Source organism: Neofelis nebulosa, chromosome 2 (genome assembly GCF_028018385.1).
Source record: "Neofelis nebulosa isolate mNeoNeb1 chromosome 2, mNeoNeb1.pri, whole genome shotgun sequence".
NCBI lineage: Eukaryota > Metazoa > Chordata > Mammalia > Carnivora > Felidae > Neofelis > Neofelis nebulosa.
In genome coordinates, this window is record NC_080783.1 from 166,947,686 (window position 1) to 166,972,040 (window position 24,355).

At 34.6% G+C, this 24,355-nt stretch overlaps 1 protein-coding gene and 1 non-coding gene across 2 annotated transcripts in view; one reads left to right on the top strand and one right to left on the bottom strand.

Moving 5' to 3' along the window:
- Positions 1–24,355, top strand: part of DNAI4 (dynein axonemal intermediate chain 4) — an 84,044-nt gene that overhangs the window by 42,607 nt on the left and 17,082 nt on the right. Inside the window, 7 exon segments of the mRNA XM_058717039.1 lie at positions 1,488–1,643; positions 9,620–9,814; positions 13,508–13,716; positions 16,706–16,792; positions 18,053–18,204; positions 20,113–20,270; positions 20,563–20,684. Coding sequence (XP_058573022.1) covers positions 1,488–1,643; positions 9,620–9,814; positions 13,508–13,716; positions 16,706–16,792; positions 18,053–18,204; positions 20,113–20,270; positions 20,563–20,684 — 1,079 coding nt within the window.
- LOC131505858 (U6 spliceosomal RNA) lies at positions 1,669–1,771 on the bottom strand. Its single transcript, XR_009258617.1, has one exon. It is a non-coding gene; the product is annotated as a U6 spliceosomal RNA (small nuclear RNA).

Consider the following 24,355-nt stretch of genomic DNA (forward strand, 5'->3'; position numbering starts at 1 on the left):
AACATTCATTATTTATTGTTTTATTTTGTACATGTTATTATGGCATGTGGTTTGAGATTTTTTTATTTCTTAGGTTAATTTATTCAAATGTACAAATGTCATGATGGTACCCAAACTAAAATTACCCATGTTATTTGTTATTCTCAAATAAGAAAAAACTTTAAATCACCCTAACATTTTATATTGCTCATGTAATTTATAACATGTACCTTTATTTATGTAGCAATTATTAGTGATCACATAACAGTATATTCCTATTTACTCAAATTACTAAACTTTCAGTTAAAGGAAGAAAAAAGTTTAAGTAGTTCAACATAGAAAGACACAATTACCTCCTATGGTATTTTACTTTATGAACATGGAAATTGTACCCTTTTCAATTAGCGAAATAAGCTAGGTATTCTGTGTATAACTTTCTTAAATATAACTAGGGTTTTTTTTTTAATTTTTTTTTTTTAACGTTTATTTACTTTTGAGACAGAGAGAGACAGAGCATGAACGGGGGAGGGTCAGAGAGAGGGAGACACAGAATCTGAAACAGGCTCCAGGCTCTGAGCTGTCAGCACAGAGCCTGACGTGGGCCTGAACTCAGGGACCGCGAGATCATGACCTGAGCCGAAGTCGGCCGCTTAACCGACTGAGCCACCCAGGCGCCCCAAATATAACTAGGTTTAATAAAATAGAAATGTTACTATGAAATGTGAGTTAATATTCTTGCTAATTGAAAACATTTTGAAATACCAGAGCTCCTTCATTTTGTATCATGAAAATAAAAGTTTTAACAATGAGGTGGTTGCATTTATTGTATCCAGATCTTGTTTTGATTTTTAGGGAAAAGAATTCTTTAGCAAATCACTGGACTTTAAAAATTTAGCAAGTTTAGCCTTAGGAATATGGTCACTGATAAAATAATTGCTACATGAGCCTTTCTTTGTTATATCAATAATGAAAGGGGTTGGAATTCTTTTTTTTATTTGGAGATAAATAATATTGCCAATTTTTGCTTGGAGACTTGTTATATTTGCTCAAATGAACAAATATAATGTAAACACAAATTTTTGAAAGAGAAGATAATCACCCTACTACTTTACAAATTTCTTGAGAACAGAATCTACATTTTCCCAGCAAGTATAATCTTTTCACATTAAGTATATAGGAGATGTTATGTGCTAAAAATGGGATTATATTATTATAAATTAAAAGTTCTACAGAATATAAACATATTAACCAGAAGTGAAAGAATGCTAAATGCTTATTATAACACGGTTGTCCAGGTCCATATTAAGCAAGACCTATAGTGACAGACTGATGGGATTCTGCTGCATCAGCTTGGGATGGAAGGGAGAAAGGAGAGGGTATCAAAAAGGATGGTGAGGATAACTTGGAGTTATCATTAAAACATGGAGAGATTTTTCTATAACTAGTTGTGTATAACCTAAACTATTAGAACTTGGTTGAAACTAATTTTTACCTATCTCTTTACTTAGGTATAATGTCCACTACTTGGGATTTGCATGATTCTTACATTGCTATGGAGCTTTCATCTTTACCAGCAAAACAATCTATCCTTGATTCATGTAGTAAAGCAAATGTACCTTCTAAAGATCGAGAGCAAAGAGTGCCAGGGAGTACTACGGAAAAAGGTAAGGTTTCATTTATTTCAGTTTTTTTTTAATGGGATGTGTCACGCATGTGTGTGTCATCTTTGCACAAGATGCTAGTCTTCTCTGTATCATTCTAACATTACTGTACGTGCTGCCTCAGCAAGCACTATCTCAGTTTTTAAAAAGTGACGTTTTCACACGTCATTGTAAGTAAATTCTTTCTTGGCAGTCACAATACTTCATTTCTGGTGAAACGTGAAAAATACAACTTTTATTCAGAAATAGCATTGTTAGTCTTTCACATCATCTTGGACTCTGAACTGAAAAATTTAATTTTTCTTGGATACCTGTCAAGAGCTTCAAGGAGTCTGTCTTTCTCTGTTGCTTACTCGCTCTTAAGCTCTCTTTCATATATGTTATGACATATGTTAAATATGTCACCAATATTCTTTTGGTTTTTAAAATTATATTTAAATTATATAGTCATGTAGACTATAGCCATGTTTTACTGAAAGTTGTTTACAATGAAGACCAGTTTATTTTCCCAGAGAACAATGAAGGGGAAGAATGAATTATTAGCACTAAAGAAACGTTGTTTGTTGCTTAAATGTTAATGTCCATATAGTAGTTTTGCTTTTAGAAGCTAAAATTTTTCCTACGAAAAATTGCTAAGAAAAACATCAATCTTAGGCTGAAAAATTACATTGGGACTTCAAAATTGGATATACGTACTCCACCTCTATTAAGGCCATTTACACACAAAAAAAGTGTAAGTGGAAGGTCCTAAAAGAAAAATGTCTCAATTTGTGGGTCTTTTATTTCTTGTGTATATGGGTGTGTTTTAAAAAGCAAAAAGGAGGGCGCCTGGGTGGCGCAGTCGGTTAAGCGTCCGACTTCAGCCAGGTCACGATCTCGCGGTCCGTGAGTTCGAGCCCCGCGTCAGGCTCTGGGCTGCTGGCTCGGAGCCTGGAGCCTGTTTCTGATTCTGTGTCTCCCTCTCTCTCTGCCCCTTCCCCGTTCATGCTCTGTCTCTCTCTGTCCCAAAAATAAATAAAAAACGTTGAAAAAAAAATTAAAAAAAAAAAAAAAGCAAAAAGGAATAATAGAACTATATTCAAGAACTATAATACAAAATAAAAGTATACTCTAGTTTAGCATTATGGCCAATTAAGGGGATAGGGGAGACCATAAGTAGGAAAAGGGAAAAAATAAAAAATAGAAAAAGATAGGCAGCACAGGTAAATGATCGGATTTATTGAGTGTGTAAAGGAGAGTCAGATAAAAACTCGTAGCATTATTAGATCACCTCTAAAGTCCCTTTTGCCTCTGAGATTTTATAATGCAAATACATAGAAAAAAAGTTAAATATGGCCCATATTTGGTTTAAGAAGTGTTTCTATTCTATTTAAACTTTGAATGTACAGGTTGTATGTTAGCCATTACGTTTGAGGGAAAAAGGGCCATGATTTTCATTTTTGAATGTGTAAGACCCTAGCTCAGTTCACAAGGAGAAATTATTTTCTCTCATGAGCTCTTTAAAAAAAATTTTTTTTTAAATGTTTATTTATTTTTGAGAGAGAGAGAGAGAGAGAGAGACAGAGCATGAGCAGAAGAGGGGCAGAGAGAGAGGGAGACACAGAATCTGAAGCAGGTTCCAGGCTCTGAGCTGTCAGCACAGAGCCCTGATGTGGGGCTCGAACTCATGGACTGCCAGATCATGACCTGAGCTGAAGTCAGACGCTTAACTGACCCATCCACCAAGGCGCCCCATTTTTTTTTTTAAGAGAGCTTTAGATTTTGAAAACGTAATAGACATTTGAAGCACAGGTTTAGAGTTAGAGAAAAATTGAGTAGAGAGTACTGAGAGATCCTTCTAATTTCTTCCTTCATCCCTCCCCCAGCCCTTGGTGCAGTTTCCCCTATTCCTAACATCTGGCAATAGTGTGGTATGTTTGTTACAATTGATGAATCAATATTGATACATTATTATTAACTGAAATCCATAATTTACATCAAGGTTCACTCCTTGTGTTATACACTTCTATGAGTTTTGTCAAATGCAATATGTATCGGTCATTACAGTTTCATATAGAATAGTTTCATTGACCTAAATATCCCCTGTGCTCCACCTAGTCATCATTCCTTCTCCATTCCTCTGACCATCGCTGATCTTTTTATTTTGTCTATAGTTTTGTCTTTTCCAAAATGTCATATAGTTGCAATCATACAATATGTAGCTTTTTCACACTAGCTTCTTTCACTAAACAATATACATTTAAGGCTCCTGTGTGCTGACTCATGACTTGACAGCTCATTTATTTTTCACTAGAAAATATTAAATTATATGGATGTACCACAATGTGTTTATTTATTTATTGAAGGATTTCTTTGTTGCTTCTAGTTTTTGGTGACTGTGAACAAAGCTGCTATGAAAATTCCTGTGTAGGTTTTTGTGTGGGCATAACTTTTCACCTCATATGGGTAAATACCTAGGAGTACGGTTGCTGGGTCATATAGTAAGGGTATGCTTAAGACTCTTAAGAAACTATGAAACTGTTTTCCAAAGCGGTTGTACCATTTTGTATTACCACCAGCAACACAAGTGAATGCTTCTGTTGCTCCTCATTCTATCAGTATTTGATACTGTTTACTTTAAAAATTTTTTTTAAATGTTTATTTATTTTTGAGAGAGAGAGAGAGAGAGAGAATGAACAGGGGAGAGGCAGAGAGAGGGAGACACAGAATCAGAAGCAGGCTCCAGGCTCTGAGCTATCAGCACAGAGCCCGATGTGGGGCTCAAACCCATGAACCATAAGATCATGACCTGAGCCAAAGTTGGACACTTCACCGACTGAGCCACCTGGTGCCCCTGATACTATTTATTTTTAAAACTTTTTAGCTGTTCTAATAGATGTGTAGTGGTATCTCATTATTGTTTCTTTTAATGTTTATTTATTTATTTTGAGAGAGAGAAAGAGAGAGAGAGAGAGCATACCAGTAGAGGAGAGGCAGAGAGAGAGGGAGAGAGAGAATCCCAAGCAGGCACTGTACTAATAGTGCAGAGCCTAACATGGGGCTCAGTCTCACTAATGGTGGGATCATAACATGAGCGAAAATCAAGAGTCAGAGACTTAACTGACTGAGCCACCTAGGCACCCCATCTCATTATTGCTTTAATTTGCAATTCCCTAATGACATGTGATGTTGAACAGTTTTTCATATATTTATTGGTAGATTTATATCTTCTTTAGTGAAGGGTCTAATTGAATTTTATGTTATTTTTTAAATGGGACTGTTTCTTACTGTTGTATTTTATGAATTATGATAAATTAAGTTCTTTATCAGGTAAGTATTTTGCAAAATTTTCTCCCATTTTGAGGCTTGTCTCTTCATTTTCTTGGTCCTTCATATTTAATCCTTTAATTTAATAAAGTTCAATTTAACATTTTTTTTCTTTTTCAAATTGTGCTTTTGGTATTGTATCCAAAGATTTATCACCAAACCCAAGGTCACCTGGGTTTTCTATGTTGTCTCAGAAAAATGTATAGTTTTGTATTTTATTTTATTTTATTTTATTTATTTTTTTTAACGTTTATTTATTTTTGAGACAGAGAGAGACAGAGCATGAATGGGGGAGGGTCAGAGAGAGGGAGACACAGAATCCGAAACAGGCTCCAGGCTCTGAGCGGTCAGCACAGAGCCCGACACGGGGCTCCAACTCACGGACTACGAGATCATGACCTGAGCTGAAGTCGGACGCCCAACCGACTGAGCCACCCAGGCACCCCTAGTTTTGTATTTTATATTGAGGTTCATTTCAGTTAGTTTTTGTGAAAGGCATAAATTCTGTGTTTGCATTTTTTAAACATATGGATGACCAGTTGTTCATTTGTTGAAGACTCCCTTGAGTTTTCTTGCTCCTTTGTCAAATATCTGTTGAATGTATTTGTGTGGGTCTGTTTCTGAGCTCTATTCTGTTACACTGATCAATTTATCTATTCTTTCACCAATATCCCATTGTCTTGATTAACTGTAGTTCTATAGTAATTCTTAAAATTGGGTAGTGTCAGTCTTATTCTTCTTCAGCATCGTGTTAGCTATTCTTGTTCTTTTGCCTCTCCATAAAAACTTGAGAATCAGTTTGTCAATGTCAATAAAATAACTTGGTGGGATTTTTTGACTGGGATTGCACTGAAGCTATATATCAAATTATAAAACATTGGCATTTTAACAATATGGAGACTTCCTATCCTTGAAAATTTGTTTCGATCTTTGATTTCTTTCGTCAGAGTTTTGTAATTTCCTCATGTAGATCTTGTATGTATTTTGTTAGATTTATAACTTAAGCATTTAACTTTTTAGTGCCAATATAAATAGTATTATGGTTTTTATTTCAATTTTCTTTTTTGTAAGTTTATTGATTGATTGATTGATTGAGAGAGAGAGAGAGCATGTAAGAGGGGCAGAGAGAGAGGGGGAGAGAGAGAATCCCAGGCAGACTCCACACTGTCAGCACAGAGGCTGATGTGGGGCTTGAATTCATGAACTGTGAGATCATGACCTGAGCTGAAACCAAGAGTCGGACACCTAATTGACTGAGCCACCCAGGTGCCCCTATTTCAGTTCTCAGTTGTTCATCACTGGTTTATAGGTAAGCCATTGATTTTTGTATGTTAATGGTGTTTACTGCAACCTTGCTCTAATTTTTATTATAATTGGAGAATTTTATATTTTTTCACAATTTATGGGGATTTTCTACACAAACATTCATGTCATCTACAAAGTGTTTTTTTCCTTTCAAATTTGTATAATTTTTATTTCTCTTCTCTGACTTATTGTAGGACTAGGACTTCTAGTATGATGTTGGATAAAGGTGATAAGGAATATCCTAGCCTTGTTTCTCACCTTAGTGGAGAAATTTTTGGGTTTTCACCATTAAATATGATGTTCGTTATAGGTTTTTCATAGGTTTTTTAAAAATCAAGTTGAGGAAATTCATATTTGTTCTTATTCTCCTGGGTTTTTTTTTTTTTTAGTCATAAATGACTGTTGAATTTTGTCAAAAGATTTTTCTGAATCAAGTGTGATTTTTCTTCTTTAGCTTGTGGATCTGGTGAATTATATTGATTGGTTTTTAAGTGTTGCACTAGCTTTGCATACCTGGAACAAACCCCACTTTGTCGTATAAGTCTTCTTGTACACTATTAGATTTGATTTGCTAATATTTTGTTGGAGGATCTTTGTGTTGCTTTCATAAACAATATTTTTCTGTAATTCTCCTTTTCTTGTAATGTTTTCATCTGGTATTCATATTAGAGTAATGTCAGTCTAACAAAGTGAATTGGGAAGTGTTCTCTCTACTTATTTTCTGATTGTATAAACATCCTTAAATGTTTAATATAATTCACCAGTAAAACCATCTGGGCCTGATGCTTTCTATTTAGAAAAATTATTAATTATCTATTCAATTTCTTTACAGATAGAGGCCTATTCAGATTACCTATTTCTGTTTGTGTGAGTTTTGGCAGTTTATGTCTTTGAAGGAATTGCTCTGTTTCGTCTAAGTTATCAAATCTGTGGACATAAGAGTTATTCACAGTATTTATTATTCTTTTGGGCTATGGGATCGGTAGTGATGACACCTTTGCTGTTGCTCATACTGACAATTTAGATGTTTTATTTTTTTTCTTGTTTAGCCTGGCTGATGATTATGAATTTTATCAATATTTTCAAAGAAACAACTTTTAATTTCATTGATTGTTTCTGATGATTTCCTGTTTTCAATTTTATTGATTTATGCTTTAATATATATATTATTAATATATATTTATTACATATTTAATATATATTATATATTATATATTTTATATATATATTTGTTTCCTGCTTACTTTAGGCTTATGTTGCTCTCCTTACTCTAGTGCCCTGAGATGGAAGCTTAGATTACTAATTTTTAGATTTTCTTCTTTTTAGTATATGCATTCAATGCTATAAATTTCCCTCAAGCATTCTTTTTGCTGCATTTCACAAGTTTTGATAAGTTTTAGTTTTATTTTAATTTAGTTCAAATATTTAAAAAATTTAAAACTTTATTTGGAACTTCTTCTTTGACCTATTTTTTATTTATATATGTTTTTTAAATTTCCAAATATTTTGGGATTATCCAGCTATCCTTCTGTTATTAAATTCTAGTTTAATTCCACTGTGGTCTGAGAGCACATTTTTTATTATTTCTATTCTTTTAAATTTGTTTAGGTGTGCTTTGCGCCCCAGAATGTGTTCTATCTTGGTGAGCATTCCAAGTGAACTTGAGAATAGTGTGTATTCTGTTTAAAAAGTGTTAAAAGTTTCCAATTATAATAGTGGATGTGTCTAATTCTCCTTGCAATTTTATTAGTTTTTGCCTTACAGATTTGTAGTCTTGATTTTTTGCTACATAAATGATTAGGCTTGCTGTGTCTTCTTGGAGAATTGATTTCTTTATTATTGTGCAATGCTTCACTTTATTGCTGATAATTTTCCTTGTTCTACAGTCTACTTTGTCTGAAATTAAATATAGCTACTCTGTCTTCTTTTGATAGTGTTAACATATCTTTTTAATTCTATCTTTTTAATCTATCTGTGTCTTTACATTTAAATTCGGCTTGTAGACAATATTTAAAAAAATTTTTTAATGTTTATTTATTTTAGAGAGAGAGCATGAGCAGGGGAGGGGCTGAAAGAGAAGAATAGAGATTGAGAATCTACACTGATAATGCAAGGCCCAACATGGGGCTCAAACCCATGAACCATGAGGTCATGACCTGAGCTGAAATCAAGAGCTGGATGCTTAACCAACTGGGCCACCCAGGCATCCCAATAGACAATATTTTTTTTTTAATGTGAACTTTATTATTATTATTTAAAAAAATTTTTTTTAACGTTTATTTATTTTTGATACAGAGAGAGACAGAGCATGAACAGGGGAGGGTCAGAGAGAGAGGGAGACACAGAATCGGAAGCAGGCTCCAGGCTCTGAGCCATCAGCCCAGAGCCTGACGCGGGGCTCGAACCCACGGACCGCGAGATCGTGACCTGAGCTGAAGTCGGCCGCTTAACCGACTGAGCCACCCAGGTGCCCCGAAATGTATTATTTTTTAGGCATGGCAAGGCCAACAGATCAGAACACTATTGCCATTGAAATGATAGCTTGTTATATTCACAGATCTCAAGAGGAAGGAACATTCTACACTGTGAGCTACACAGAGAAGTACCAGAGTTGGTCAGGAGGCAGAAAGAATGAAGGGGAAATGTGGCCAAGAGTCTTTGTTGTGGTTTCTGTTAGTAGAATGAGAGAGTAGTTAATCATATGGCTACTTAAAAGTAGAGACCTTTCTGCGCTGTGGTCATGGAGAGATGTAATGACAGAAGAAGATCAGAGAGATGCAGTGATGTTGTCTTTCAAGATGGAGGAAGGGTTTTGGGTGGCTTGTAGAAGCTGAAAAAGATAAGTCTCTAGAGCCTCCAGAAAGAAACATAACCCTCTTAACTTTTTGGTTGTATCCCAGTGAGACCTGGGTCAGACCTCTAACTGACTGAACTCTTAAAATAATAAATTTGTGTGATTTTAACCTACTAAGTTTTGGGTAGTTTGTTGTAGCATCAACAAAAAATTAACACAATCGTATGGTATTTCTATAAAACGGTAATCCAGTCAGACCTTCATCTGAAGGCTAATAATCTTGTTTAAATTTGAAGAACAAGGTATAGAGATATAAATTACCTATGAGGTTATCATTGCTTATCTTCTGATAAATAGTGCATTTTTGAATGGTTAAGAATTCCAAAATGAAATAATATGTGTATATTTTTCATGTGCTTGGTAGATAAAAGATATTCAATAAATGTTTATTGAAGTTGTTGAATATTGGAGGAAAACAAACAGTAATGGCAAAATGTCATTTTAAAATCCTTTGCAGGAATCATCTAATACTGCATAAATTATTTTATCTTTGCATCATGTTTGTATTTTACAGATAGTGAAGCTAGTTCTTTAATGGATATAGAAAATGTAATTTTGACTAAAGTCCATGATGATGAAGTAGACCACTCAGAGACAATATTGAAATCTGACAAGTTTCATCAGGATTTATTTTTTATGGAACGAGTTCTAATGGAAAATATATTTCAACCAAAACTTGCAGCTTATCGTCAGCTTCCTATTTTAAAAGGTATTTTGAAAAATCACATTTAGACAAGCTCAAATAATCAAAAGAATTGAATGACGTTACCATTTTTAAATGTAACCTCCAGACTGGATCATCACTTATCAAAAGACATATTTATATACCTTTTAGCGTTAAACATCCAAATAACAGTAGAATTCAAACTACAGAGCGCACAAAAAAGAGGTCACCCCTTAGATTAAAATCTACAAAAGCTTCCATGGCTCTTTTCTCTTCCTTGCCCTTGTACTGAATTGTTTTCTCATATTTAATCCCCTTTCCATTGCCATTGACACTTTCCAGGTTCTGGTGCTTATTACCTATCCCTAATTTTATTACAGGGGCATTCTTCCTGTTCTTATTGCTACAAATCCCATCTCATATGTTCACAGAATATTTTGAAAGATTTTAGAGATGAATTCAACCCTTCAATTTTTGAATGAAGAAGATGAAGAGTACAGAAACTTTCTAAGTTTAGAGTCCATGACAAAGCTAGGCATTCAACCAAGGCCTGATCTCATTCCATTTCTCTTTCCACTTTACTATCCTGGTGTGCTGAGGTATCCCATACACAAGTTTGAACATGGCATTTAACTCTTAAAAAACCTTCAGTATCTTCCCATTTTGTAGAATAAATTACAAACCCTAAGATTTCCCTTGTGCTATTTTTCAGTTAAACCTTACCCCCCATAAACAGGTATTAACCTGACTTTTCTCACCAGAGATTGACTGTTTTGGTATATCATATAAGTGGGTTCATATGGTAAGTACGGTTGACCCTTGAACAAGGCAGGGCTTAGGGGTGATGACCCTGGCACAGTCGAAACTCCAAGTACAACTTTTGATTCCCCCCAAATTAACTACAAATAAACTACTATTGACCAGAAGCCTTACTTACAGCATAAAGTCAATTAACACACATTTTTATATTATATGTATTATGTACTATATTCTTACAATAAAATAAGCTAGAGAAAAGAAAATGTTATTAAAAGAATTCATAAGGAAAAGAAAATGCATTTACAGTTTTGTACATATGTTGGCCTGGGGCAGAGGCAGGGGCTTCAGTCCTGGCCCCAGAATGACAAAATGTGGTTTTCACTAAATAAAGTTGAAATGTTAGAACTGCTTTGGTACACTATAGAGAAAGGTATCCAAAGGCTTTGGGACATTGGAATGTTAGGGTGGATTTATCATGATGACCTGCTTATCCACTATAGAAGTGTCCGGATAATACACCTTTTAGCACAATTGTGAAAAATAAATTGGCTGGGTGCCCCAATGTCCTTGAAGAATTCTTTGCTCACTTTTCTCTGTAGGTCAGAAATTGTAGTGGGAACTACTGCTAGTCAACTGAGATCCTTAAACAATTAGATTCTGAGTGGCAGGGGATAAGTGGCAGCAGTTAATCACCAATGAAACGGTGGGCATGGTTACTGTAGGGTAAAGAGCAGTAATCAGAACAGTCTGACTCACAGAGATCCATGGCATTGGCTAGCTGATCATCATATCCTTAGAAGAGAAATAGGTAGGTGCTGTATTGGTTTGCTAGGACTGCCATAACAAAATACCACAAACTGGGTGCTTGAACAACAGAAATTTACTTCCCCATAGTTCTGGAGACTGGAAGTCTGAGCTGAAGGTGTCAGTACAGTTGGGGTTTCCTCTGAGGCCTCTCTTTTAGGCTTGCAGATGACTACCTTCTTGCGGTCTCATCACTAGGTTTTTTTTATCTGTGCTTGTGCCTTCCCTGTGTCTCTCGGTGTATCTAAATGTCCTCTTATTATAAGGATAGCAGTCATATTTGATTAGGACCCAGAATAGTGGCCTTGTTTTAACTTAATCACCTCTTTAAAGCCTTTGTCTACAAACCCATTACATTCTAAGGTACTGGGGATTAGGCCTTCCAATGTATGAATTTTGGGGAGATAAATCAGCCCATAAAATGTAGTCTCCTCCTAAATTCTTACTTAATCTGTATAAACAGAAGAGTCTTTTCTTTACAAAAGAAAAGTCATAGCCCTTTAAGCAATTTCTAGGCTTGAGTCAATTTGCAGACCCAGAACTCCTTGGATAAAGGGGAGGCTGCGTCTCTTTGAGAAAATATTTCACTACACTACCAAAAATGTATACTGTTAAAATTTCTCTCAGCCTTCCCCAGAGGGACCTACAGCCTTTTCCAAGAGTGACTGTGTAGTGGGGAACAGGAAATAATCATAAATTTCAGGGATTACTGGACACTAGCTCTGGACAGATACTAACTTCATGAGTCCCAAAACATCACTATGGTTTGTTAGCCGGAAAGGACTTATAGGAGTCAGGTGACCAACGGAATTTTAGCTCAGGTCCATCTCACAGTGGGTCCAGTGGGTAACTTAACTCATCTTGTAGTTATTTCCGCTGTTCCAGAATGTATACTTTGGAATAGAAATATTTAGCAACTGGCAGAAGCCCTACACTTGATCCTTGACCTATGTAATGGAGGCTATTCTGGTAGGAAATGGATAAGTAGAAGCCACTAGAGCTTCTGCTACCTATGAAAATAGTAAACCGAAGCAATACTATGTTTCTGGAGGGACTGTAGGGATTAATGCTACCATCGAGGGCTTGAAAGATGCAGAAGTATTGACTCCCATCACCTCCCCCATTCAGCTCATCTGTTTGGCTTGCATAGAAAACGCAGGATCTTGGGGAATAATGGTTGATTATTGTAAACTTAACCAGGTGGTGACTCCAATTGCAGTTGCTGTTCCAGATGTTAACTTGGCAGCGCAAATTAACACACCACCTGGTACCTGGTATGTGACTATTGACACAGAAAATGCTTTCTTTTTTCTTCAGTACCTGTTGATAAAACCCACTGGAAGCCATTTGCTTTCAGCTGGCCAGGCCAGCAATACACCCTCACTGTCCTATAGGGGTATATCAGCTCTTTAGTTTTATGTCCTAATTTAGTCTTCAGGGAATTTTTCCTTCAACAAGACATCACACTGGTCCATTGCATTGATGACATTATGCTGATTAGACCTGGTGAATAAGAAGTAGACTTATTAGTAAGACATTTGCATCCCAGAGGGTGAGAAATAAATCTGATAAAAAATTTTTTTAATTTTTTAAAGTTTATTTATTTTTGAGAGAGAGAGAGCATGAGCAGGAGAGGGGCAAAGAGGGAGTGAGATACAGAATCTGAAGCAGGCTCCAGACTGAGCTGTCAACACAGAGCCTGATGCGGGGCTCAAACTCATGGACCGCGAGATCATGGCCTGAGCCGAAGTCGGACGCTTGACCGACTGAGCCTCCCAGGCACCTCTGATAAAATTTCAGGGGCTTTCCACCTCAGTGAAATTTCCAAAGGTTAAGGATAAGTTGTTTCTTCTGGCCCCTCTTATAACCAAAAAAGGTACCATGCCTAGTAGACCTCCTTGTTCTTTGGCGACAACATATTCCTCATTTGGATGTGCTACTTTGGCTTATTCACTAAGTGATCTGAAAAAAGGCTAGCTTTGAGTAAGCCCAGGAGAGCAGAAGATTCTACAAGAGGCCCAGGTAGTCATTCAGAATGCCCTGTCACTTGGGCCATATCATCCAGCAGATCCAGTGGTGCTTTAAGTGTCTCAGAGGGAGAGATGCTGTTTGGGCCCTTTGGAAGGCTCTTGTAGGAATGGAGGACAATAATCTCTTCATTTGATTTAATTTTAGAACCAGAACCTGAAAAACCTGAAGACTTTCAAGAAGGTGAAAAACTTGAAAAGACAGAGGAAGAAGGTCAGAAGGAAGAGGAAGAAGAAATAGAAATAAGTACAGGACAATCAACAATACCAGCCAATTTAGAACGACTTTGGTCCTTTTCCTGTGACTTAACCAAAGGCCTTAATGTGAGCAGCCTTGCCTGGAATAGAACAAATCCTGTAAGTTATTGAACATTTTAACAATTCTGTCTTTAGTATATAAGGATGACTGTCAAGTACTAGTTGTTTGTTTTCTCAGACATTAGGCAAGGGATTTTATTTGACATAAAGTGGAGTTTTTAACATACCTCTACAACAAGTTCATGTTTCAAAAAGTAGAAAATGATAATAGTTACAAAATAATTTTTTCTCCTTTAATATGAAATGTCATCATTTTAATTTTAGGAGATGTACTTGGGACACAGTATTCTCTGAATCCATATCAGATACTGAAAAGTGAACCAGAAGATAACATCTAATTGATTTATTTTCAGATATATCAAGCTCATGTACCCAAATTAATATTCTTCTTAAAGTAATCATATTCACAAATATATACTTAATCTAGTGACCTGAAAATATACAAGATAATTTTGAGATTTCTTAAAATATTATTACTACCAGTAATAGCAAATACTTTTTTTTAAATTATTTTTAATTTATTTTTTATTATTATTTTTTTTATGAAGTTTATTGTCAAATTGGTTTCCATACAACACCCAGTGCTCATCCCAAAAGGTGCTCTCCTCAATACCCATCACCCACCCTTCCCTCCCTCCCACCCCCCATCACCCCTCAGTTTGTTCTCAGTTTTTAAGAGTCTCTTATGCTTTGGCTCTCTCCCACTCTAACCTCTTTTTTTTTCTTCCTTCCCCTCCCCCATGGGTTTCTGTTACGTTTCTCAGGATCCACATAAGAGTGAAACCATATGGTATCTGTCTTTCTCTGTATGGCTTATTTCACTTAGCATCACACTCTCCAGTTCCATCCATGTTGCTACAAAGTGCCATATTTCATTCTTTCTCATTGCCACGTAGTACTCCATTGTGTATATAAACCACAATTTTTTTATCCATTCATCAGTTGATGGACATTTAGGCTCTTTCCATAATTTGGCTATTGTTGAGAGTGCTTAACAGCAATACTTAAATAGTACTTACTATGTACCAGGCGATACTGTAAGCATTTTACTTGTATTAACACGGTAACTCTGAGTTAGGTACTATTTTCCCCATTATGTTGACAAGAAAACTGAAGTACAAAAGGGATAAATAACTTGCCCAAAGTTACACATCTCTTAAATTCCCAGAGTAACACAACTCTAGTAAGTGAAACAGCTAGAATTCAAACTCTTAACATCTGAATCCAGAGTTCTTGCTCTTAATTACTGCACTGCCAAAAATCATCTTGAGCCAAATTATATGAATCATCAAGTTGGAGAATGGTATGTTTGCTTTAAAAGAGAGATGATTATAGAGTAACAAGACTTATTTTCTCCTTGAGTTTATAAACTGCTTCTGAAGACATGATTCTCAATTAGGGATTCTAAAACCCTTTTGTGTAATAACAATACCTTTGGAATAAATATTTAGTGTATTTTTAAAGTGGTCAAAATGAATTGGTATATTAAGATTGTATTGTATAATGTAAGTTTAAGAATTAGCCTTTTTATTTTACTGCCACACCTTATAAGGTGCTATGTGCAAATATGCTAGTGGTTACGGTTTTTAAAAAAACAAAGTCTATCATCATTCTTATAGAAACCTAAGTAATGTGTTATTTAAATTATGTATATTATTTTTAATAAAATAAAATACTTTTAGTACGGATTGGTTTTTATAAACTATATTTGGAAACCCCATGTAAGGTAAGTGATACTCAATAAATCAATAATAAATGTGTAATAAAGACAGGTGAATCATTTTTAGAAACTGAATATACCAGCATTTTAAAAGTTAATATATTGTTATTGAGATTAAATTTAAATAATTGTTAACAAAGCTAAAAAAATATGACAAATGGCATCTATTATATTTATTAATTCATTCTACAAATACTTATTGAACATTGACTATGCCAGGAACTCTAATAAGGCACTAGAGAAACAGTAGTAATTTAGTCACACATAGACCCTGCCTATATAATAGTTCTCTCTGTGTTTTAATAAGGAAAATAAATAGTATTGTGGGAATACATAAGAGAGGCTCATGAATGCTTTTTAGAGGAAGTGGTGCCTATGCTGAGTCTTGAAGCGATGAATAGAAGTTTGTTCATGTCAGTGTAGAAGGAATAGTGGTGAAGAGTGGTTTAAGGCAGAGGAAATTATAAAGAGGTGAAGTTGGCTTGAAAGTAGGGTTATGGCAAAAATATATAATATATTTTTGATAAAGGTATTCTGATTACAAAGAAGAGGTTGGGTTTGGTCAATCATTAAACTTTTGTCTTTATGCACTTGTATAAGCATATCTTGAAATGCTTTATTAATCCGTTTGGGGTGCCATGACAAGATACCATCGACTGGCTGGATTAGAAATCAGAAATTTATTTCCTGGAGGCCAGGAAGTTTAGGATCATTGTGCTGGCTGATTTCATTACTGGTGAAGGCTCTCTTCCTATCTTGCAGATGGCCACCTTCTTGCTGCATTCTCACATGGTGGAGAGAGAGAGAGCTCTGGTGTCTCTTCCTCTTTTTATGAAGCCACCAATCCTATTGGATTAACATTATGACCCTCATGACCTCATTTAGTCTTCATTACCTCCTAAAAGCCCTTTCTTCAAATATAATCACACTGGGGATTAGGACTTCAACCCATGAATTTTAGGGGAGGAGACACAATTCAGTTCATGGCACTTTGTCTTTATATTTGAAATAATTAGGTCATTCTCAGAAACCCATAATGTAGTAATATAATCTTGGAAGATTAACTCAATATATAAAAGAACTTTTCAGCAATTGGTTCTTTTTAGTTATTCATCAGTCTGAAAATATGATTATTATTTTGCTTAGGAAGATGGAGGTGTAAAGTAAAAATAAATAGTATACTGGTATTTTTTCTCAATAGAAATGTCTTTCTATTCTTAACACAGTTCATTAAAATGTGTCTTTATATATTTTCCAATGTTTTTATGCTACCCTCTCTTATTTTAAACATATTTTTCTGATTTTCAGGACCTTTTGGCTGTTGGCTATGGGCACTTTGGATTTAGAGAGCAAAAAAGAGGATTGGCTTGCTGCTGGTCAATAAAGAATCCTATGGTAACCCCAGTAGGAATAAACCCATTTTTAGTTAATTAAATATTGACATAATTCTCATAAAGTAGATAGTTGTGTGTGATAATTAAACAAAGTCAAAAAATTATCGAGGAAGACTTTATTTTCTTTGGTTTAAATCTATAAGTATTAAAATTTATTCTTGTTGATATAAGATAAAGTAAATTCATTTAATAAATATTTATTGAGCATTTACTATGTGCTATTAGATCTTATGATCCAGAGTTGAACCATTATTTTTTATCAGAAAGAAGAGCAAATTTGAGAGTGAAAATCCTTTGAAAATTATATGTTTCAGCTAATACTGAATTGTTTCTTAATGTATAAATATCTCATCACCTCATAAGATAGATTTCTGCTGGCTTGAATACATACAAAATGGATGAATATGAATGACCATGTTATTAGCAAGAATTTTTCATGGAGAATAATAAGAATCAGTCATGGTTTTTTTTTGTTAAACAGTTTTAGTCAGTCTGTTATTTTGCAGCTTTACATTTAGTTTTAATTCCTAACTGAATTGTGAAGTGGAAAACTTAGAAAAGGATCAGGAAAGCAAAATAAAAAATGATTGGAGCTTTTATAAATAATCCCAGTCTATTAGGAAGCTGGGTTTATGTAGAATTAAAAAAAAGGAAAGTAGAAGCAATTTTAAACATGTGTAAGTATTGATATAGGATCCATCATTGGTAAGTTGTCTTCTTTTCCATACAGACTGTTAGAAGCAAGAAAGGATTTAGATTAGACTTTAAGCAAAGCAAAACAATAAAACTCTTCACAGAGTTGTCAAAAAGACTACTGTACAGAGTTTTTTTTTGTGGCTTCTTCTTTACACTGTTCAGAAATGTCTAGATAATGCAAGCCTATGAAACAGATACTGGAAGATAGGAACATTGCTAGATAATTTGATTGGAGACCATTATTTGTTTCTTAAAGAAAGTAAATCTATGATGATCATGAAAATCCTACTGAAAGATTACCAAAATATGATAATTATTGGAGAAGGCCATGCTGTATTTCTTAAAATTATTGAGTCCTGAGAATTCATCAAAGGAAAGGGAATGACTAATTGACATTTTGTTTTCATCTATACTGGAAGTTAGGAAGAGAAGAGTAACTTAATGTAGACTAGCCCTTCTTACATTTCCACTGCCCCCAGACTTGTCTTAAGTCACCATTATACCCTATCTTACTGTGGCCTGCAAAACCCAGTTTAAAATGTAATACAATTATTTTTTTATTCAGTGGCCAGAACGTATTTATCAGAGTCCATATGGAGTTACTGCTGTGGATTTCTCCATTGGAGCACCTAATCTTTTAGCAGTTGGCTATCACAATGGTACCATTGCAATTTATAATGTACAGAGCAACAGTAATGTTCCTGTTCTGGATAGTAGGTGAGAATCCAAGAATCAGATAAACATATAATATGTGCTTTTTTTAGGGAGAAGTAAAAATTTAATCTAATGTTATCTAATTTTGAGTGAATGTTTATGTTTTGAGAGTGATACCATTATTTTTCACTTAATAATTCCTCTCTAGCTGAAATACTCTATCCTAAAATCTGTATGTTCTCTGCCCACCTCACCAACCTTCCTTGACAGTTTGTTTATTCTTAAAAAAAATTTTTTTTAATGTTTATTTATTTTTGAGACAATGCGAGAGACAGAGTGCAAGCAGCGGAGGGGCAGACAGAGGGAGACACAGAATCTGAAGTGGGTTCCAGGCTCCAAGCTGTCAGCCCCGAGCCTGACGCGGGGCTTGTACTCATGAACCGTGAGATCATAACCTGAGCCGAAGTCGGACGCTTAACCGACTGAGCCAATCAGGTGCCCCTACAGTTTGTTTATTCTTTTAAAAGAAAATCAAAAATTTCCCCAGCTTCATTGAGGTACAATTGACAAATAAAAATTGTATATATTTAGGTTCTACAATGTGATTTTTAAAAGGGGTACAATGTAATTATTTAATATGTATACACTGTGAAATGATTACCACAATAAAATTAATATGTGGTGAGAACATTTTGGATCTATTCTCTTAGCAAATTTTGAGTATATAGTACAGTATTGTTAACTATGAACATCATGCTGTATATTAGATCTTTAGAACTTGTTCATCTTCTAACTATAAGTTTGTACCCTTTATTGCTTTGGCACCACCTCCTCCAAGAAGCCTTCCCATTCCTTTCTTTTGTGCGTTTGTCTAGTTATCATAGCACTCATCACGCTGTATATGTATTATATATATATATATATATATATATATATATATATATATATATATCTTTCTGAAGAGGCTGTAAGCAACTCGAAGTCAAGGATTAAGTCTTGCCTGTTTATCCTCAGCATGTCACATAATATTGAGAATGTAACAGGATTATAGTAAGTGAATAAGAATAAATCAATCAATCAGTGAATGAGTCATACTGAGAAAATAAAAAAAGTTAAAAGTGAAAGATATTGAGTATTGTTAGGTTTTTATAATAGAACAGATACCAATGGGGCAAAAATGAAGTAGTATATTTATATTAGTGTTTGAATAAACTTAGAGCTGAAAATAGGCATCAAAGCAGGGTCTGTAAGCTTAAATTTGAAATTATCTGCATAGTTTTGTAAGCATGGGCCTTTGTGCTTGTTTTACCAAATAATCGAAGTTATCTATGATTTTAAAAAGATTCAGAACCATTGCTTTGGGAGGTTTGCATTAGAAAATCAAGGACTAGGAACAGAGGAACCTATTATCCTGACAGGAAAACAATCACTAATCTGAGAAGTGATTTTAATTCTTCAGAGAAACGTTAAATCAGCCATAGAGAGAATCAAGCCAATGGGCAAGCCTGAAATATAGAAAGGTAAGGTAATTGTTTACTTAAATAAGACTTAAATAATTTATCTACTTAAGCTATGAAAAAAATCCTTATAAAGATGAAGATACTTATTTTCAAAGTGTCCAAAATAAATTAACACAACTTATCTAGGAAAAAGTAAATGAATAGAGTAAGGGAAAGTATATTTTGAAAAGAAAGAAAATATTTGCTTTTGTATTTCTTTTATGGCATTAATATAATTAAAAGTAGTAAAAGTTTCCTTTTATAAGAAATGAAAAAAAACAAAAATATTAGGTGACAAAATGATTGTTTTCCCTGTTTTTCAAAATACTTTTACTAAAGTGAAAGTGAACAATAGGAGCATCATCCCATAAGTAGGTCACAGTGCTCCAGGGAGCTGTCCTTATGACTTATACTCCTGTGCTTTTAAAAATTATGGCAATGATTCTATATTTAGTGCTTTTCCCTGTTTTAGTGAATCACCTCAAAAACATTTGGGACCTGTATGGCAACTACAGTGGATAGAACAAGATCGAGGGACAACAGGGGATGACAAAAGAGAAATACTAGTTTCTATATCAGCAGATGGAAGAATCTCCAAATGGGTTATACGGAAAGGACTGGACTGTCATGGTAAAAAGAATGTATACAAATACACATACGTATCAAATTACCTTTCTCTTATTATGTGCTGACTTAAAATTCCTAGTGAGCCATGAGTAAGAGGTGACAAATTTTCGTTTGGCTACATAAGAAAAAATATTGTACTTGCTCATTGTTTTTCTCATTGGTATTTGCTAGTTTTAAGCTAATCACATGCAAAAGATGGCAGAACTCATACTATTATTTGTAGGAGGGACATACATTATTATACAATACTTTTTCATGTATTAAATAAGATATATGTTTTCTTCTTTAAATAAAGATTTGATGCGTTTGAAGCGAACTACTTCTAGCAGCAGCAAAAAAGGAGGGGAAAAAGAAAAGAAAGGTGAAGCTCTGATATCTCGACAGGCCCCTGGAATGTGTTTTGCTTTTCATCCTAAGGTAAATTATTCCAATCCATTATTCACTATTGCCAATGACAACTTCCAATAATTGAAATGTAGTAAGACATAAAGCAAGACAAAGGTTTAGCATGTTAATCAATATAGTGCCTTGTAGGTAAAAATAAAACAAACAGACATAGCTGCCAAACTAAGGTGGAGAGGCACATTCCAGTTGGCTGTACTGTGTCTTTATCTGCTTTCTAGAGGAAAGGTCTGTATTTCTGAGAAACTGTGGAAGGATTCTCTTTACAACTTCAAGTTTAACTTGAGTGCTTTATCATTTTGATAGAAACCGAAACTACCATACAGTCCACTATTTCAATGTGAGTGGTGACTCTCATGATGATGAGGATTAGGAAGAATAGTTAAGTTCATGGTTATCAGGAAGAGAATCAAATCAAAGCACAGTTAATGAAATTCTACTTTTTCTAATTATTTTTATCTGGAAGTACTTTGGAATCAGAAAACTCAGCAACTATGACAAACAAGGAAGCATATCCTATATATTTTTCCTTATATGTAACATGATCATCTTTTTTGTGACACCATCATCTATCTAATTATGCAAACCAAAATTTGAGCTCCTACTTTGTTCTACCCTATCAACCAAATGCTATTTAAGTATTATTGTCCTTTTAGTCCAAGCCTACTACTGCTAATGTAGTTCAGGCCTTTACTGCATTTCATGTTTTCCACAGCTGTTGTATTCCAACTGCCTTCACTCTCAAATTCTTGTAATCCACATTTCACCTTGATTCTAGAACAGTGCTTCTCAATGTGGGCAGGGAGGGGAATATTTTATCACCAGGGTATATTTCACAATGTCTTGAGATATTTTTGGTTGTTGCAGCTACAGGAGGTGGGACGTGGGAAGGAATGCTATTGGCATCTAGTAGGCAGAGGCCAGGGATACTGCTAAACATCCTACAGTGCACAAGACGACTATTGCCCTCCTTTGCACAGAAGAAGGGGGAGAAGGGGAAGAGGAAGAAAAGGGGTACTGGGGAAAAAAAAGGAGAGGGGGAAGGGGCAGGAGAAAGGGAAGAAGAAGGGGAAAGAAAAGAAGGAGAAGGGGAAGGGGAGGGGAAGGGACTGGCCCAAAATATCAGTGGTGCTGGGTTGAGAAATCCTAGTTTGTTATCCTAGAAATGTCCTTGGTGTGAGGAATTTGAGATGATCATATAGTGTGTAAATAGTTTACTTCTTTTCTAATCTGGTTACCTTTTCTTTCCTGTTTGTACTGGCTTGAACTTCCAGCACAATGATGAATGGAGGTGGTGAAAACAAACATCCCTCTCTTGTTTCTGATCTTAGGGAGAAAGTGTTCAGTCCTTTTACTATTAAGTATGATGTAAGCTGAGATTTTTTTATAGATACAATTAATCACATTGAGAAGATCCTATTACTTTACTGTTTGTTGAGAGTTTTATCAGGAATAGATGCTAGGTTTTTGTCAAATGCTTTTTCTACATCTATTGAGATGATATATAGTTTTTCTTTTTAAGTTTGTTAATATGGTGAATAACATTGGTTCTTAAATGTTTATTTCTAAAATAAATTCCACCTGATTGTAATTTATACTTTTAATGTACTGTTGGATTTGATAGGCTTAAATTTTGTTTAGCAGTTTTCATCTTTGCTTATAAGGGATATCTATCTACAGTTTTCTTTTCTTGTGATGTCTTTGTCTGGTTTTGATATTAGGGTAATTCTGTAGAATGAGTTGAAAAGTATTCCCTCTTTACTTTTTTGAAAGAATATGTATACAATTAGTATTATTTCTTCATTATGTGTTTGATGGGATTAATAAACTATCAGGGCCTGGAATTTCTTTTAGGAAGGTTTTTAACTTGTAACTAGAAATGCAAATTTTTACTAGATATAGGATTATTATTATTATTATTATTATCATCTATTTCTTCTTGAGTGCATTTTGATAATTTGTGTCTTTTAAAGAATTTATTTCATCTAAGTTATTAAACTTAGTGGCATCATAATAATTCCTTAGTATTCTTTAATAGATATTAAAATATGTAGTGATGTCACCTCTTTAATTGCTACTGTTGGTAATTTGTGTTTCTTTTTTTCTTGAGTCTGGTAGAAGTTTTTCAGTGCTATTGATCTCAAAGAACCAGCTTTTGATTTCTCTGAATTTCACGATCGTTTTTCTGTTTTCTATAAAACTGATTTCCACTTTGATCTTTATTTTCTTTCTTCTGCTTCGGTTTTATTTGCTCCTCCTTTTCTGGCTTCTTAAGGTGGAATCTGGGATCATTTATTTATGACTTTTCTTCTTTTGATGGAGGCATTTTTGCTATAACTTTTTCTCTAAGTACTGCTTTGGCAGCATCCCACAAATTCTAATATGTTGTATTTTCATTTTCATTCCATTCAGAATACTTTGTAATTTCTCTGATTTCTTTTTTGATTGATGGACTACTTAGTAGCATGTTATTTAGTTTTTAAATATTTGGGGTTTTTCAAGGATCTTTCTGTTTATTGATTTCTAATTTAATTCCATCATGATCAGAGAACAAACTTTTAATAAAAATTAATAGACTGAACCCTTTTAAATTTATTGAAGCCCAGAATGTGACATTTACACATAAATGTTCCCTGTGCACTTGAGAAAAATGTGTATTCTGCTCTTGTTGGGTGGAGTGTTCTATGAATGACAATCAGGTTAGGTTGGTTGAAGGTGTTCTCCAAGTTGACTATATCCTTGCTGATTTTCTGCCTACCTCTTCCATCAATTATTAACAGAGAGGCACTGAAGTGTCTGGGCATAATTATGGATTTGTCTTTTTTTTTTAACTGTAATTCTATCAGGTTTTGCTTTATGTAGCTTGAAGCTTTGTCTTAAGGATACAAATGTTTAGGATTGTTATGTTCTCTTGATTATTCAACTCTCTTATCATTTTTTTTTTTTTTTAATTTTTTTTTTCAACGTTTTTTATTTATTTTTGGGACAGAGAGAGACAGAGCATGAACGGGGGAGGGGCAGAGAGAGAGGGAGACACAGAATCGGAAACAGGCTCCAGGCTCCGAGCCATCAGCCCAGAGCCTGACGCGGGGCTCGAACTCACGGACCGCGAGATCGTGACCTGGCCGAAGTCGGACGCTTAACCGACTGCGCCACCCAGGCGCCCCATCAACTCTCTTATCATTTTAAAGTGGCCTTATTCATAACTGGTAATATTATTAACACTGAAATAATCTTAGCCCGATATTAATGTAACCACCTCAGCGTTCTTTTAACCAGTGTTTTAACATGGTTTATTTTTTCTTTTTATTAAGTTTTTATTTAAATTTCAGTTAGTCAACATAGTTTCAGGTATAGAATTTAGTGATTCAACACTTACATACAACACCTGGTGCTAATTACAAGTGCCCTCCTTAATAGCCATCACCTATTTAACCCATCCCCCTACCCATCTCTTCTCTGGAAACCATCAGTTTGTTCTCTATAGTTACGAGTCTGTTTCTTGGTTTTTCTCTCTCTTCCCCAGCCATGTTTGTTTGTTGTGTTTATTAAATCATTTTCCATCCTTTTACATTTAACCTACTTGTATCTCTGTATTTAAAGTACATTTCTTGTTGGTAGCATATAGTTGGGTCTTGCTTTTTTATCCATCTTATAATTTCTGCCTTTTAATTGTGATATTTAGA